The 18,102-nt window shown below is 41.9% G+C and overlaps 1 protein-coding gene across 3 annotated transcripts in view; it reads left to right on the forward strand.

The window, feature by feature from the left end:
• TSPAN9 (tetraspanin 9) overlaps positions 1 to 16,775 on the forward strand; it is a 169,545-nt gene extending 152,770 nt beyond the window's left edge. For all 3 annotated transcript variants that reach the window (XM_058018480.1, XM_058018479.1, XM_058018478.1), the window contains 6 exons: positions 7,402 to 7,593; positions 9,187 to 9,261; positions 10,767 to 10,868; positions 11,429 to 11,560; positions 11,681 to 11,764; positions 12,719 to 16,775. In XM_058018480.1, the coding sequence (XP_057874463.1) occupies positions 7,402 to 7,593; positions 9,187 to 9,261; positions 10,767 to 10,868; positions 11,429 to 11,560; positions 11,681 to 11,764; positions 12,719 to 12,790 (657 nt within the window). In that variant the 3' untranslated portion in view covers positions 12,791 to 16,775. The remainder of the gene's footprint in view (positions 1 to 7,401; positions 7,594 to 9,186; positions 9,262 to 10,766; positions 10,869 to 11,428; positions 11,561 to 11,680; positions 11,765 to 12,718) is intronic.
• Positions 16,776 to 18,102: the final 1,327 nt, after the last annotated feature.

The following is an 18,102-nucleotide window of genomic DNA, read 5'->3' on the forward strand; positions in this document are numbered from 1 at the left end:
TGTGTTTATTCCTTACCTGTTCAGGAGGACGCTGGGTACTGGAGGGGGAAAAAAGGATGGGTATGTGTGCATAGTTGAGAATACCCCTGGAATAAAGCTATTAGTTGATATCTGAGAGCTTATCTCTTAACAGAATAATGGAAAAGGTGGGAAGGGACATGTTGAGGTCATATAATCTGTTGTCCATTGCTTGAGTAGAGTCAGCTAGAACAGAGACTGTAGAGACTCTCTAGTCTACAGACAGACTGTACAGTGTCTAGTTAGGTTTGGAATATCTCCACAGATGGAAGCTCCTCAGCTGCTCTGGAAACATTACTTCAGTGTTTGGTCCCCCTTGCAAGTCTTGCATCGAATTTTGTGGTCATCTTGTCCTGTCACTGAGCCCTCCTAAGAGGAGAGCAGCTCCCTGTTCTTCAGTGCCTTTTATCAGGAATTTATACAGGTCAGTAAGAACCCCCTGAGCTTCCTCTTCTTGTGGACAAACAGTCCCAGCCCTCTCAGCCTCTTAGGAGGCTCCTTTCCCTTCCTGGTGTTCACCAATGTCCATCTTGTATTGGGGAGCCCAGAAGTGGACATGGCATTCCAGTTGTGCTGCATTCACTGGTGTTGAGTAGGGGGAGAGGACAGCACTCAAAACTGCCAGACACATTCTTCCTAGTGCAGCCCTGGGTGCTGTAGGCCTTCTTTGCTTTGAGGTTGCATTGCTGGCTTCTGATCAGCTTGTTGTTCACCAGCACTCCAGGCTCTCCGCTGGAGAGCTGCTTCCCAGCCTCTCAGGCCTTGGTGTGTCCTGGTGCACAAGGTCATTCCTCCCCAGGTGCAGGACTCTGCATTCCGCCTTGTTGAACTTCCTCAGACATCCTCTCTGCCCGATTCTTCATCCAGTCCAGGTCTCAGAGGGGCAGCTCTGCCATCTGCTGTGTCAGCTACTCGAGTTTATCTACAAACTTGCTGAGGGGACACTCTGTCCCATCGTCCTTAATGAAGAGGTTAAACAGCATTGGCCCAGTAGGCCGGGTCTGTAACCCTTGGGCACATCTCAGCGTGTCTATGTCCATCATCCTTTTGTTCCTCTTCCACATTCTTGAAGTCTTCCCTCACTTCAGACATGTCAGGGCTTGTTCTGCAGTGGGGGACAACAAAACAGCCTTTTACTGTTTATATTTATTATATATAATTTGAATTATTTATTCCATTAGATCTTATTAAAGAATGTTCTGTCCATTTTACAGCTGTGTTCAGCCAATCGCAGAGCAATGGTGTTTGTTAAATGTAAACAAAATGGCAACTCCCTGCCATAAAATGTGCAGGCATTGGAGACACACACACAAGTGTGCTGATTCCCCAGCATGGCAAGACAGCTCTCCCCACAGGGCTTCCACAGGAAAGAGATTTCATGTGTTCATTAGAAATGACATGGTTTTGTATTTTTCACAAATTAGGAAGAACATGGTAGCTGAGGAAATTATAAAATAATAGAAATGTTGCTTGACAGGAATCTCTTCAAGTCATACCAAGTGGTGCTGCTGCTGGTGCTAGCTCAGGTCAACCATGACTGCCTGTAGCAAAGCATTGAAAACTTCTGTGACTGGAGGTTTTGACACCTTTTTGGTAACTTCTTCCAGTGTTGTACTGGAATTTCTCAGTGAAAGTTTCTCCTAAAGTGCAGCCTGAAGTACCTGAGCCGCCCTTCAACTGAATAAAGAGAAGTTTAGGCTGTTCTTGACAAACCAAGCAAACCCAGGTCTTACAACTTCCTTTCACAGAGCACATCCTTTATTGAAGACTCCAGAGTGACCAGGGAAGAGCATCCAAGCCAAATCTTAAGGCTTCTGGGACACATTTCAAAAACACAGACTGATAAAAGTGTCAGAATTTAATGCTCCTCAGGATAGCTCTCCCTCTGCTTGCCCCACAGAAGATCACACTCGCTGATGCCTCATTTGAGTTTGTCAGGACCATCCCAGGAGTACGTCTTGGGAGAGTGACCCTAGGAAGATAATAAATGCTTTCTCTGGCAGATGGATTAAGGAAACTCAGCATTTGCACAAATTCCAGCTCTGTACCTTCTATTACACACAGGCTGTCGGTACAGCTGTTACAGAACTAGACTCAAAGAAGACATCAAAATGATTCCCTTGTCTTCCATCAATGCTCAGTTCATAGGAATGTTGTAGAGGAGTTTAAATCTGCCACATTGCTCTGGCAGTAGCACTAAGTAGGTTTTATTTGAGTATGTTCACCTACTTCCATACTCTAATTTTCTAGTATATGGCTGAAGAACTCAGGTTTTGGTGTCCTTGCAGTACTTTAGATCGTATTTAGAAGATGATCTTGCTTTGCAAGAGACCTCTGAGATTGTCAGCTGTTAAGTCCCAGTTTTGATTAATCCTGTGGATTATCTAGACAGTGCAGGAAAATTTATCTAATCTTACCTGAAAATCTCCTTTAAGCACCAGCCCTTTCCAGAGATGGTTTAACCACCCAAATCCAGAGTTGGCAATTGGCATCCAAAAAGTCAATTTGCAGAAAACCTATCTCTGTTCTGGAATGTGTTTTGAAGTGGTGGAAACCATGTAGTTCTCACCCCTGCCTCCACCCAGAGCAGTTATTCTGATCTGTAATACATTAAGATACCATAAATGAAGGAGAGGGGAAAATACTCAAAACCCCCCCCCAAAACACACAAAAACCCCCAAACCCCAGGATCAGAGTGAGAAGACTTTGCTGCTTTATAAGGGCCGTTGTCTTCCTTACCTCATCTGCACACTCATTGGTCAAAGAGTCAGTCAGAGAAATGGTAGAAAATCTCTGTCTTGAAAAGAAGACTTGAGATAGGTCACCTTTATCCTGTGGAACTTGCCAAACAGAAGGATAATATTACTGGCAGCTTTTCCAAAGTGTTGCAGACCCCAACAAAGGGGAGGGTTTTGAGAGCCACCCGGACACTGGACACTTTCTGTGCTAAGCTTTAGTGGTGCATTCTGCTTGTCCTCATGGCTTCTTCATGCTTGTCCTTTTGGTGCAGGTCATCTTCCTTGGTGCAGGTTGACTTTCTGTTTCAATAGAAGTCCCTCAGAACCTAATTCGAAGTGTCTTTTTTGTCACTGCAGTTGTCCTAAAATCAGTTCCCAGCTCTGATATTTTTTTTGCAATCATGCTGTCAGTATTTCCTTGTAACAAACCTCCTGTGCTTTTTGCCATTTTATGGGGCCATATATAAGCTGTAGAGTGTATTTTTCATTGTATCGTTTTTGCTTCAGGCAAGATCTCCTTGGAGCTTTCTGCTCTCTGTAACTGGGCCACAGATGGCCATGGGCATGTTATTGGAGGTGGAGTACAAACTGAGACACTTGCTTCTTTTTGTCCCTCGTGGTTGTCTCTCATTATTTAGTTTTTAAATGTCTCTGTTCTATTCCAAGTGTGTTAAGAGCTCTCCTGGTGTTTAAGCAGCACTAGAAGATCTGATGTCAAGAACAAACTCTTTCTCTTTCACACACCTATTTGTGCAGCTTTTCCATCAAGCATTCTTTGCATGGGATGGAATAACTGCAAAAGTCAACAAGAATAACGCCTCGTCCCTTTTCCTCTTGGTAGTGCCTTCCTTATCAGTTTCCTTTTTCTGATGCTGTTCAGTGACTTCAAGGGCAAATCTATCAATATTATTTAATTAAAAACATTACCAGAATGGCATTTCCTACCCCTTCTTTACCCCAGCTTGTTGCCACTTGGTAGTTTTGCTGGATTCTGCACACATGATCTTACTCTGAGAAGCATGAAATGTCATTATTTGTGTACATGCTAAGAAACCACAAATGCTATTGCCAATATTAAAAATTATCTAGCCCTTACTGGCAATTGTGGGCACAATGTTTGATTCTTGTGGCGTAATTAATGAATTTACTTCTCAGTTGTGTGAAGCAAAATGTACTACAAATGCTTGCTAATATTCCCCTTGTTCCTGTTATTGGAAAGGATTGAGACACAGGCTGTTGGGTTTTCTGACTGACCTCTAGAGTTGTGAACATTTCATTCACATCCTGTTTAATAATTCCTCCCAGGCTAGATAATCCTGTGCACAATCGCTTTCTGTACAATATGTCAGTCTTGGCATACATCTGGCCATCTGTGTTGTCCTTTCCTGGGTCTTGTAAACTCTTCCTGTATCATTTTTATGGTTAAGGCAGCTAAACTTGGGTATGGTGCTCTATTGTGAAAGTTTGTATTGTTGTATTAGTTAATGTCATGCTCAAAAATGAGGAATAAAATAAATGAGCTCCTTCCATGTTCTGGTGATAGCACTTGTTAGGGAAAGGCTTGTTTTGGGGTTTCTTTCTCTCTAAGTTTATCTGGAGTTCTAATTTCCCTCAAAGTATTTGATACTCCTAATGTTTTCTGGACACAGTGATAACACAGATAGACATTGAGGTAGTGAAGTGAATTCAAAGTGTGGGAGAACCTGTGAGGAACATTGGTGTTCCTTTTGCTTTTAAGCTCAAAATGTGTGTACCATAGCTTGGATAAATTGCCCTATAAGTAAAAGTGACTGACTTTATGATAGTGTTCTGCAGTGACATAAACAGCAGGGGAAGGAGAGATTTGATGGTTGCCTAGAGGATGATGATTTCTAATCATGAGAGGGAAACAAGCCAACAGTTTTTGAGGAAAAAAAAAATCCAGTGAAATTTATTACTCTGTTGAACCATTTCTCTGGGGAAGGAAAGTCAGTGCCATCACTCTTACCCAATTAAATACCAAGCAGCATATATTATTTAATTATATGGTGAAAAAGGAATTAATAAGATGACTTGATATATTCTTGCTGCTTTCACACTCCAGGATTCAGTTGTTCCGAACAGAAAGAGGTGGATCCTGTGAGAACTGTGAGAACAAATATTTGTCAGAGCATTTTTGTAGTGTTCACATTGTATAAAAAATGAGACTGGTATAGAATAAAATGTCAGTGAAAGGTATTTTATTGCTAGAATCCTAGCCAGCTTTGGTTGGTATGGTTGTATGCAATTAAGTTCCATGTCAGTGGAATTATTTGGGATTTTTTAAAGAAGCATGAGTGAAAAAAGCATTTGTCATGGGACCTGAAGTTTAAAGCATAAATTTTAGCTTCAGCAGTACTGCTGTGCAGTAGAATGGCAGAGAGGAAAACAGAGAAGAAAGCACAAAATTCGAGGAACTGTGGAGAGAAGAAATATGAAATTTGTCTTAAACTTTTAGTGCTATTTGGTATGGGATGCCACCTTGTGGAAGTTTTTAGGTTGTCATGTCTTTTATCAAATCTCTGACTTTTTACTCTTCAGGCACAAGAGAATCCCAGTTGCATAGATCAGCCTTTAACAACCCCTCCCTCACCTGATGTTTTATGTCATCTGAATTTCCAGTGTTACTCTGCTTTCCCTTATTTAAGCAATTAGGTGCTTCTGACTTTTTATAAGTAAACATAAACATGGACCTTCTGAAGTAATCTCCTGGCCACCTTTCTCTTCTGGACCAAATCTCTTTCAAGGATTGTGCTGCAGGATTTTTTCAAATGGTTAAGAGATGCTGGCTACGGCTTCTTTCTTCTGTTTCTTTTGCTAGGATCTCATAATTGATGTTGGATTCTGAGGTGTCATCCTTTATGGGGTGAGCTTTGTATTAATCATATGTACTCCTTTTTGTCCTCTACTTGTCCTTCCTCTGTAAGCTTTTTTCCCTGAGCTTGCACTTACCACCACCTTGTTTATCTGCAGTGATCTATTGCTTTTGGCCTCATGATTCCAGAATTCATTGCACTCTTTCAAAACACTTGAGCTAAGGCTGTGACTTCTGAACTTAATAGAGTTTGGAAGTCCTAGGAACATCTTTGTGAATGAAATATGTTTTAAGTGTGAATATCTTTTAAGTGTGAATTCAGGATCTTATAGAAAGTTACACTGAACAATTTTGGTCTTTGGTAGAAACTTCTTTGGAAACATTTACAGGCTCATCTGTGGAGTATCATGAAGTCATTGATTAAAGTGCCATCAGCTAATGGCAATGGCAGCCCTGGCAGCTTAGAAATGCCATTTAATACTTTAAATGAATGTTGTGTGGTGAGAGCTGTTCCTGACCTCCTGAACCATTAAGCTCCTCAGCCCCTGCCTGCAGTTTTCATCTAATGGTGGAAACAGCTGAACTATAGGGTGGATTCCTGAGTGAGCTTGAGGCACCAAAACTGCAGCAATTCAAGGACAGAGTAGATGAAATTTAAAGCAGGAACAGTAGGATGGCTGATTCCATGAGCTGCAGACAGTTTGAACCTGTGGCCATGTCCACTGGCTCCTACAGCAGAATATGATCAGGTGGCTTCTGTTTTGCATCCCCCCACAGCTCTCTACTACTCCAAGTTCACACTGACCTTGCTGACATCTCATGAAAGGCAATGAGAAATCAATTCAAGCTCATTTAGTGGAGAGGACAAATTTGAAGGGAGAGATGAAAGTCCTACCCTGCCACATGCGTGTGTGTGTGTTTTGCACCAGTCTTTTCATAGGCATAGCTGGGGTTTGACTTTCTCCCACTACTCACACTCCTGTTGCAGCTGTGTCCAGCTCTGTGATAGAACACAGATGTTGTGACATTTATCCATACCTGGTGATGCAAAGCTCCCCAGCCACTCTGTGGAGTTACTGTGTGTTGAGTTTTGGACGAAAAGGTGCTTCCCAGTCTCCTTACAAGATTCCTGAATGTTTCCTCTGTGTTACCCAGTGCATTTGTTACTCTGCTTCCCTTGGGAATGCCTGTGAGCATCTTGCATAAGGCTTGAGCTTCCTATACATAATTTATCTAGACATCTGATTTTGGTGACATTTTGTGATCACTGGCTATCAACACTAAAGCTATGAGAACTTGTACTAAGCCCAACCTGGGTACTGTGACTGGGCATTTTATGACAAATATTTACTGAAATTATGCTTTTGATTGTAAATGTCTTCAGGACTTCTTTGCCTCCTGTAGGATGAGGCAATACAGGGCTGAATACTCTGAGACATTGCAGATGACTGCACAAATAAGTGCAACAGAGCATTCGTTCAAATAATATTTTTTATTTTCACAGAGAAAAATTGCTCTGGGTTGCTGTTGGGATATCAGTGGGTAGCCCTGGTTTCATGTGCTAAGTCTCTCAGAAGAGAATTCTGCCATCCAGTGGCTTTTAAATAGAATTATGAGTACAGGTGATGTGACCAAGTCTAAGTACAAACATTTAATTTCACTTTGTTTCAACATCAGGCCACTGACAGCATTACTTCAGAACATTTACCTGAGACCTTGCTTGTGAAATTCTTTCTTTTCAGAGTTTCAGGGGAAGGAGACAATGACATTTCTGTTAACGGTGAAACCTTTCTTTTGTTTGTCTCTTTGCAGTTATGTGGCTGTGGTCTGCTGGGCGTGGGCATCTGGCTGTCAGTGTCACAAGGGAACTTTGCCACGTTTTCTCCCAGCTTCCCGTCACTTTCAGCTGCCAACCTAGTCATTGCCATTGGCACAGTGATCATGGTGACCGGCTTCCTGGGCTGCCTAGGTGCTATCAAGGAAAACAAGTGCCTGCTGTTGAGCGTAAGACATCAGTACTCCTTTTCACTAAAAACAGTGGCTGTTGCCTTGTTATTATTTTATTTGAATGACCTGAGCAAAATAGTCTTGTGGCTCACTGTGACTTGCCCTTGGCTTTCAATCTTCTGTAGGCTTGCAGTGTGACATCCTACAGCTTTGGTTACAGTGATATCAATGGTGTATTAGCAAATATGTCCTTGTTACTATGTGCACTAATGTATTAGGTAGCAAAGCAAATTGCTATCAATCACTTCTGAATGGTTAAGCATGAACTGTAGGATCAACCTGAATAGCCCTTCTGGAAATGTCTGTTGGAAGGACTGACTGAAAAAATTTTTTGTTCAAAGCCTCTCATGGCTATTTTCTACATTGCCTTTATCTAAGGCCTTTGTCAGAGGATGGTGGAAACCATCTGAGCCAAAGTTAAGAAGTCAAGGTCTCTGCCAGGCCTTATCAGTAAAAAATAAATAGTCTGACCCTTGAAATTCTCTGACCAGCACTGAAGCACAGAGGTTGGGAACCTGTCTCAGAAAGCACAGTGTGGATCTTTCCTCTTGCATAAACCCAGAAGGTTTCATCATTAGCTTCCCTGAATAATGATGGGAGGTTATATGGGGGAATATATAATAAACACCCCCCAATATAAATATTCCCCTCCAAAAAAAATGCTGGGGAGAGGAGACCCCCCCCTACAAGGAGAGGGGTATTGTGGCAGAAGGTGGGAGGAGGGCTTTCAAGGCAGACGGGTTCCAGTTCAGTCACAGTTTACAAATCCAGATGCTGTGACATTAAGGAGCAGATTTTCCTTGTGCAAAACTCTGTCTTATATGGCATTGGGGAACAGCTAGGCAGAATTCCTTAAACCACCTCAGAGAATTAAACTGGAGGCAAAATATGCACCTAGTTTTTTCCTATCTGATTGCTTGGTTTTGTGTGTTGTACAGTTAGGAAACCAAACAGAGATTAGTATTGAAGTCCATGTGATTCATCCACACTAACTGCAACACCAGCTTCATTTTTTAAAAAAGATTGTATATTCTTATGAGATTCTGCAAAAGTAATTTTATACTATCATGACTGTCATGAGTTACCAGTTAAAGAGCTAGCTGTGCACTGCTTCTCTCCCCCAGTGTCTGGGGTCAGGTGCCATCCCTGTCTGGAGTCCACTAGGGCATAAAGGTATGAAAATAAATGCCTCCTTGGCCTGAAAAGTAGTGAGAAACAACTAGAACTCACACTTGGGATGCCTCTGCGGAGAGAGAGATTTCAGATACAGAGTTGGGAATAGAAGTGCTGAGTAATATGATGACTATTCCACAGTCACATGTGGTTCAAGCCCATCTGCTAGGGAATCATTTCTGAGGCACGGCGCATTCATCTTTGCGCTAAGGGATTTAGCATCTGTCCTGTAGTCTGTGTGAAGGAAAGTGACTCCCAGGACTGTGTGCTGTCACAGCAGTCAAAAGGAGCAGGACAAAAGCATGGCTGAAACCTGCAACCTGGTAGAAAGCCTGTCATCTTCATAGTTTCTAGGAGCTCTAGGTTTACTCTCTACTTGGCAAGTGTGTGTACACTGTCTCTTTTTCTTTGTTCTAGTTTTTCATCGTTTTGCTGATAATTCTCCTGGCTGAGCTGATATTAGTCATTTTATTCTTTGTTTATATGGACAAGGTAAGCAAATATGCCATATTGATTAAGTATCTCTACTAGCATGTAAACCTGGTTTAGTTTTTTGTTTGATGAAAGTATGTGAGTTCTCCTGGATCTTCACTTTGGTGAAGGTTTAACCTTGAGACTTCGGCTGTCTATTGTGAGCTGCTTCTGAAGGGGAAGGAGGAAGTGATGAGGAAAACAAGCAGGAGACAAATCCCTGAAATAAAATCATGGTCCAGAGCCTCCCTTTTCATCTTGTCCTTAGATAGCCTTCAACATGTTTGATGTCTGCAAGAAGCTGGTCATCTTGTAGTCCTGGGTTGTGGAAGGTCCTGTTTAAAACCTTATAGCTTCTTAGGGCCAGCCCTTGAAACAGGACTGGAGGAGAGAGGCATGAGATATTCACAGGTTATTCCAAATGCCACCAGTTGTCTCACTTGACTGGGCAGTCCCAGAGAGATCAATGTGAATGCAAAATGGATCAAGAGATAGTTTCTCATAAAGCCCATCTGTAGGAATCTGCTATCTCAGAGTGACTAAGTGACTTAGGCACAACTGGCTGGCCCATCAGATACATAACACTGCAAAAGCGACTGGGGAACTGGAGATCTCTGCTAAACACAGGGCAGAACCTTACAGTGTGAATATGTCCAGACTTACTCTAAAACAGCTCCTCCCAGACCTTTATATCTTCTTAGGTTGTCATTATGGTGCCTGCTACTTTCAGGGAGCTGAGGTGAACTGCTGATTTTGACTGGGTTGTAAAAGAGGGATGAAACAGATCTTATAAAATTGTTGACCTTTATGCCAGGACCATAATCCTTTCTCTTCTACCAGCTCACTACTGTCAGAGGCAAGGTACCTTACCTGAATCCAGGACTCTGGGCTCAGACTGAAATTAAAACAAGAAATGGGACATCTCAGATATCCTGTTAAGCATTCCAACTTTGTCTTCTAAATAAGGAAGAGCACATTTGAAAGTCATAAATCCTACAAGTTTGCTCCCACAAGGAGAAAAACAAAATTGTCTTTTTTCAACTGATTTTGTACTGGCTATTGACTGTAGCCTGCCTGAACCCATGCAAGAATAACTCCACTAAGGTTGGGAAGCCAGGACTCTGGTTTTGTGGTATTATCAAATTAAAACAGGCCACAGGTTAAGGCAGGAGAGGCTGCTGTGGGGTATTGCCAACAGCTGCCTCTGGCAAGGTTACAGCAAGCTCAGCAGATAGATGCTGTTCATTTTCAGTTAGTTTTAATCAGATGATGACTGTATGATGGACTTGTGGCAGGGGTCTCCTATCTCAAGAGAATTAACCCACTGTTTTGCAGTCTGAGGGAAAGACTAGGCCTTGACAGCTGCTTAAAGGTCCCAATGATTTATGAAGCTCAAGCTTTTTATCCATCTTAAGTTTGTGGTGAGAGAAGGTAAAAGATGGACATTTTCTATGTGTGTCTGTACCATTTGGTCCTTTCCTCTGAATAGCAGTGCATTGACTTCCTCTGTCTTCCATATGGTGCAGGTCAGTGAGAGTGCAAAGAAGGATTTGAAGGAAGGAATGAAGCTATACAATTCAGAAAATAATATTGGACTGAAAAATGCATGGAATATCATTCAAGCAGAGGTAACATTTTCTCAATAGTAAAAAAGTAACTATTTGGTCATCAAGGCTGCTGCAGTGGCATCCATGTCTAGTCTAAAAGATGGCTAAATGCAGGTTTTGATTTCTGATTTTGCTCTCTTGAAATGCAGGGAATGCTGTGAAACCCAGGATCAAAGCATACTCCGTAAGGTGAAAGATGCTTACCTGTCTGGGATTCTCTGTGGCTATTACAGGCATAGAGATGATCTGTAAGAGCAGAGAGGCAGCAAAACCTGCATAGGTGGCACTGCAGCTTTGGCAGGATTTTGCTTTTTTCAGTTGTACTTATGACCTTGTTTTGGTGTTTGGGCTTGTGTCTCTCTAATAAGAAGATTTGTGTCTGGAGACATTTACTTTATTTGGTTTTGTGTTTTTCAGTATTTGCTTTAGGTGATCAGCAACCACAGAATACCATAAAACTACAAAAGTGTTGTGGTGGCCTTTTTGAAAGTACAGAGTGGTTTAGTGGAAATAAAAGTTTGTGGTTGTGCGTGATTTACAAATTGTGCTACTTAATTTATAAATCCTTTGCTTCTGCACAGATGAAATGCTGTGGTGTGAATGACTATACAGATTGGTACCCAGTGCTGGGAGAAAACATTGTTCCAGACCGATGCTGTATGGAAAACTCCCAAGACTGTGGACGGAACTCTACTGAATCACTGTGGAAAACGGTAAGGCTCACTTTGCCCAGGTCAAGTCTTAGGTAGGGGTGGGAAGGAACAAAATAAAGAGAATGCACATGAAAGAAAACGTGACCTTGGAGTTTCAGTTTTCATCTTTCATCATTTCAGGGATGTTATGAGAAAGTCATGAGCTGGTTTGATGACAATAAGCATGTCCTTGGCTCGATTGGGATGTGTGTCCTCATAATGCAGGTAATACTGGTCTGATGTTTTCCAACATGGCTTTGATTTGCTGTCAGCATTCTTGGCTCTGCTGTGTGAAAAGTGATGCTCAACTGCTTTGAGTTAGAATCTTATTTCAAAAATGTCAGATTTGTTTTATGAGTTAATTTAAGGCCACGTGCTCAGAAAGGAAGCAGGTCAGTAATCGGTCCTGCAAAGAAGACATGCTACACTGGGATTTTGCTTGCCCATGTTTTGACTTCAGGGTACCTCTTTGGAGTTCCTGTATTAAGCCATCTGTTACACTGTCCTTTCAGGAACTGGTTGATTTTTCATTTTGAAAGCAAGTTCTAGAAATTATCAAAATTAGTCAAATCATGGCCACTGAACTAAGGAGGTTGATGTGTTTAAAAAAAACAAGTGCAGAAGTATAATAATAATCTCTTAAGGTTTTGGGTTTCTTGCTCTGGGAAAGTGGTCACGGCACCAATGCTTGTTCAAGCATTTGGACAATGCTCTTAGGCACATGTTGTGATTTTTGTTATCCTGTGCAGGGCCAGGAATTGGACTCAATGATCCTTGTGGGTCCCTTCAGGATATTCTGTGATTCTATCACTGCCATACTTTAGCGGGAGAATATCTGAATCTGATATTTTCAGTCACAGTTACCTGACTAAACAAGCACAAGTTGTTGGGTGAAAGGGAAGAATGACTTGTATGTACTGATTCCAAAAAATTGTTGCACATACAGCAAAGAACCCCAAGAGCTTTTTTGCTTCCATCTGTGCTCTGACAGATACAACCCTGGACTTCACTATGTGCCTGAACAACATACAGTCAGATTTACTGCTCAGTGTTGAAGCTTGAGACATATGGCTTGTGTAGAATGACTGTTCTGACTACAGCTGGGCCACGAACACAGGTCAGCAGTGTAGTTTTGGCAACCTTCCTGTAGTAAAGCCCTTATTGTTTGTTTTCCTTCAGATTCTTGGCATGGCCTTCTCCATGACACTATTCCAGCAGATTCACAGGACTGGCAAAAAATATGATGCCTAAAGCCTCGGAAACATTATCACATCAACCCTTCTGTCTCATCATAAAATGAACACAAAGAATGACTGCAAGGAGCATCACGCCTAGCCCTGCTGAGGAAATCCGTCCCATTGACAGATCCACTTTGTTGTTACTTGTCCAGTTATTATCACAACTTATTTGACTCTTTTTTTTTTCTTCTGTTTCACATTTGCCATTTATTTGCCAAAGAGGGGGGAAACTCCCCAAACAAATGGATTTTCTACACGAAATCATAGATCTGCTCTAAGAATGTTTCTTAACTTAAGAAAATGTTTTGCTCTACTAATCCATGCTATATGTGCAAAAATTATGTGTGTTTGACATCAAGGGAGAATTCTTCAAAGTCTTCCATTAGGCTTTCAACCCTTATGTCTGATTTACTGGAAGAGTCGGAAAAGCCACTCTAACTGATAGTCCTTGGATTTGAAGCTGCTTTGCTTTGCAGCTTCTTGTACCTTACGGTGTATACTTTTTTATTATAATGATGATTATTATTATTATGATGGATATAGCTTAGAATTTAGTTGCCTGACTTATAACTTCTTACTGTTTTTGGTTTTACACATCTATTGTACATTAATTTGGGAACTGCTGTGCGATCTCCAGAGGACCTGTTTTGCAAAGTTGATAGTAGGTGCAGGCAAGACTTAACTTTTCTCAAGTCCATGGGGAGGCAGCACCTACCTTTATTAGGGCCTTGATGCCCTTACTGTAACAAAGGTATTTCCTTTAAAATCAGAGACTCTTTCCTCCGATGGAATGCAAAGCCTTCCCATTGGACCAGATGATGAGCTTCCTGCTTCTGCGAGGCAAAGTTCCAATGCCTTTACTCACCCAAAGCAGTGCCTGGCTGCTTTATGTCATGCTACTTTGAAAGCTAAAAGCACTGACTAAGCAAGTTACTGCCAGCACAAAGGAGAGAGATTGCAGTCTGACCTACTGGCAGCAGACTTCACTGACTGTGTTGTCTGCTTCAAAAAGTTTGCCCAAGGCATGGCAAGCTGCTGGATGTGAAGGAAGGGGATGGCAATTTGATGGCACCATTATCATGCCATGGCCTTTGTTGTAGGGATTTCCTCAGGCTAAAGACAGCTACCTCCCTGAGCTAGAAAGGACAGTTTGATTATGAGTGACCAGATGATGCAGGAAAGGGGCAATTTCCAGAACAGCACTGGGAGATGGTCTGTATTGGCACACCTTCAGTAGAGAATTGTTTTTTGCTGACAGATCACCAAGTTCATCCACTGCGGTAGTTTACTCAATGCATATTTTTAGCAACATTCCTGTTAGAAAACTTGAACGTGTATTTCTCCACTTTGAATGCTTCTTCATTGCAAGGGGCACCCACTTACCCATTGTAACAGGTTTTTGCTGTTTTGTGAAGGAAGAAGGAAAGGCTCAGACAATGGAGGATGCTGTGATCAAACTTCAGTCAGGGCTTGATTCAGCCCTGAAAGAAACACTGCTTTTTGCATGGACAGCTGTCAGAAGCAACTTTCAAAGGTTACCTCATCCAATGTCATGCCCAAAGAGATATTGACACATAGGTGAGATGGTGTTCAATATGACATTATTGGGCTGAGTTTCAGAAACTGTTGAGGATGAAGATTTTGTGCCTTTCAGATCCACACCATCTCAAACCACTCCTCTGGTAAATAAGATTCTAACAATGTCCAGTCTGAGCTCTAAAAATATGTAATTTTCATTGTATCATTCAGCCTATCTTTTTCCTTGTGGGCTGAAATAGCTGTTGACCCACTTTACACCTGGGAGGTTTTAGTCCCCTATTTATCTTCTAATAAGTCCTGCATGCATCTGTACATCTGGTAGCAATAGTGTTTTGTGTGGCCTACGTGCCACTTTTTTGAGTTCCTATGAAATCAGTGTGACAGGAAGGAGTGTGAATGTGTGGGAGATAGAGATGAATTTGGGGGTTGCAGTGAAGAAGAAGGTTACTATTCTTAAAGCACAGCCCTTGCCCATATGAGCACAATGCCCAAATTTCACAGGGCTCTGGTTTCCCGCTGAAGCAGACGAGGCCATATGGGTTCAGCTATTTCACTTGGATAGCCCTTGAAGGAATCAGGGAAGAAGCAGAGGGAAAGCACAGAAACTGAATCCAGTTTTACTTCCATTTCTAACAAAAATTGGGACCAGGAGCATCTGAGCCTCACTGGAGATGGCTGTTCCACGTTGAACAAGGGGCTCTGATGCCCAGTGTATCTGCTGCTACATGTAAGACTGTATCCAAAGTTGCTAAGATGTGTTCCCATTTTTGCAAGAAAAGACGGGATGGTTTTTGTCTGATGGCTCCACTGCATTCTCCCTTTGGGCAGAGGTGCTTAGCTTTCTCTAGATTTTCTGGTGCTCAAAAAGAGCCAGGTGCAGGGCTGAGTAGGAGCATCATCTCTGTCCTTTTGGGTCGCACAGTGGTACCTGCCGCATCTTACATTTTAATCCGCAGTCAGTTTTTGTACAAAAATGGTAAAATATATTAGTGAAAGTAATAAGGAAATAAAAGATGTTTATGAGTAACTCAGAAATGAAATGTGTAGTTGCAAACTCAGCTACTTTGCCTTCCATCCAAACTTATTTTTCTAGAATGCTTCATTCCATTTCATGATCTAGAAGCATAGATCCTGAAATCTTTTTTTAATGACTACTTTAGGCATTTTAAGCACAGTATTAAGTGAGATAGTTACATGAGCTTCATGTATTCATCTCTATGAAGCCACCTACAGGAGAGGAGTCAAAAGCAGGACTGATTTGTGTCTCTAGCTGACTCTCTGATGTGGGAGGTGATGACAGACATCCTCAAAGATGCAGAAAGGTAATACCACTTTCCAGGGAGCAAAAAACAGCTCTGGAAAGTGTGAGGTTGCAGCAGTCAGTTTGTCAGAGAAGGCACTAATTGTCCTGTAAACTGGTCAAAGGGAGCTTTGACTCACGTATGTATGCACTTTTTTTGCTTATGCTGGTGGGTGGCTACCTGTGTGTTTTCCCCAAATGTCACTCTGATTATTTAACTATAAGTTTTTAGCATGTTTTTAAATAAAAGCTGATACTGAGTAAAAATATCTTTAATATACACAAATATTGATTTGTACAAATGCATACCTCCCTGTATCTCTAATTCATGAAAGCACAGTTCAAGTCTGTGAAAGTGCTGTTTCTCTGAGTGTTCCATCAGACTGTAGCATACCTGCTGTCTTACTGTCCTTCATGCTTGGGAGCTGCCATAGAAATTACAAAGAGACAAAACAGGAGAAATGCCCAAAGAAGCTGTCTTTGAAAGCTGATGAAGTGTGAATTAGCATGAATTCTGCTCACTCCTGGTCAAAACCAAGGCTGTTTGTTACAGGAAACTCAGGTGGAAGGTACTCAAAAAAAGTGCCCGTTGCTAAGTAGCATGTGAAATGCTAAAAGACAATGATATAAATGTCTCTGAGATGACAGAAGATGCCTTGGATTGGATATGTCATGCTTTGTGTTCCTGGACTATGGCTACGTCAGGCCAACTCTCCTATCCTGTGTCCACCTGCTCCATTTCTATGCATGAAATACAGCTCACACACAGGGAGGCTGCAAGCACAGAAGACAGCCAGACTGATCCTTGTGGTCTTTCCTGGGTGACATATTGGTCAGGCATAGAAAAGGCAAGGAGGAAAAGGATGTTTTCCCAGCAGATGGCTCTTGGGAGCAGCATGGAATAGGCCACACATAATTCTGATGTAACTTCTTTCCGTAAGTTGAGCAGCTTCATCCTGTAGCTGGCAAGGGGAAACCTGGAGATGTTTCCCTCTGGGCTTGCCATCTGTTGTGCAGTAGAGAGTAGACACTAAGAAACAACATGCCATTCCCACCGGGTGATGTTTGCACCAGTGTTTCTTCTATGCAATACCTACTTTCGCCTTTATATAAAAGATTTTTACTAGGATGATATAAAAATAAAGGATTTTTTAAAAGGTGCTTCTTTCAGCTCATTTGTCTTCTAACTCCGCCACCAAAACTGAAAAGGGACAAAAAAAATTTAAATAAATAAATAAATAAATTCCAAAAGGTGACTCACAGAGATCTATTCCAGCCCCACTGCAGGTGAAATCCAGAGCTCTTGAGGCTGTTTCATTTGTGAAAAGATTCCTCTCCCCTGCCTTCACCCCACCCTCCCCAGTCATCTCTCAGACTTCAAAACAATATTAAACCAGAAAAAGTTGTGAAAAATCCCCAAATAATGGAAAAATTGTTTGGGGAGCCTGATACAGGAAAGAGATTGCAAGGGTCACAGAGAACACAGAATAGCTGAAATTAGGACAAAATAGTAGAGAGCTTGAAAGACATTCAGAGGACTCTGAGAAGTCTTGGACAAAATGATTAACTGAACACTGATTAACACTCAGATAGAGAATGATTACAGAATAGCCCTCCAAATGCCAGGAAAGCAGGAGATGGGCTGAAAGATCCCCAGATGAAACAGGAGCCAAGCAGAAGTGAACAAAGTAACAGAGAGAGTCTGAAAGAGATTCCAAGTGCATACACTAGCCTCAGGGAAGGGAAGAAAGTCTGTAAGTGCTCAAGAAAACAAAATGCAGCAGTGTCAGAGGCCATGAAAGAAAGAGATAAGGCAAAGAACCACCTCAGAGAACACAGAAGAGGCTCAGTGAAAACAAGAAAGTATCAGAGCTATTAAAGGAGCTCCAGACTACTCACTGGTGCCAAGGGTGGCCTCAAGAGAAGATTTAAAAAAGGAGGGGGGGAAGAAAGATTGATAGTGCCCCAAAGAGCAGCATCAAAGAAGGGAAAATCAGCCAAAAATCTGTAAAAGACTCAAGAGAACACAAAGTAGCCTCAAAGAAGTCAAGAAACTATAGAAAGCTTGAAAGAACCATGATGAACACACAAGAGACTTTACCAATAACAAGAAAGTATCAGAGATTCTGAAAGTGCTCTAGGAGTGTGTGCCTGCAGCTGCTAGGAGAGGAGAGAGGCTAAAAGCATAAGAGAAAATAGTCTTGGAGAAGGGAAGAAACAAGCATGAAGGCTGAAAAAGTCCCAGGAGAAAGAAGAGAAGCCGCTGAGATGCCATGAATCTTGAAGGAAGACTGAAATAGCCCCAGAAAATCCAGTCAAACTTCAGAAAGAGGGGCTGAAGGGTGAGTGGGATATGAAACAAGCATAAAGACTGAAAGTGCTCCAAAATCCCCTTAGTGAGAGGAAAGAAGAAACCGAGAGACAGCCAAAGCAGTTTTGGAGAGGCTAGAGAAGAAGTGGAGAGGTTGGGAGAGTACTATTGAAAG

This window comes from Melospiza georgiana, chromosome 2 (assembly GCF_028018845.1).
Source record: "Melospiza georgiana isolate bMelGeo1 chromosome 2, bMelGeo1.pri, whole genome shotgun sequence".
NCBI lineage: Eukaryota > Metazoa > Chordata > Aves > Passeriformes > Passerellidae > Melospiza > Melospiza georgiana.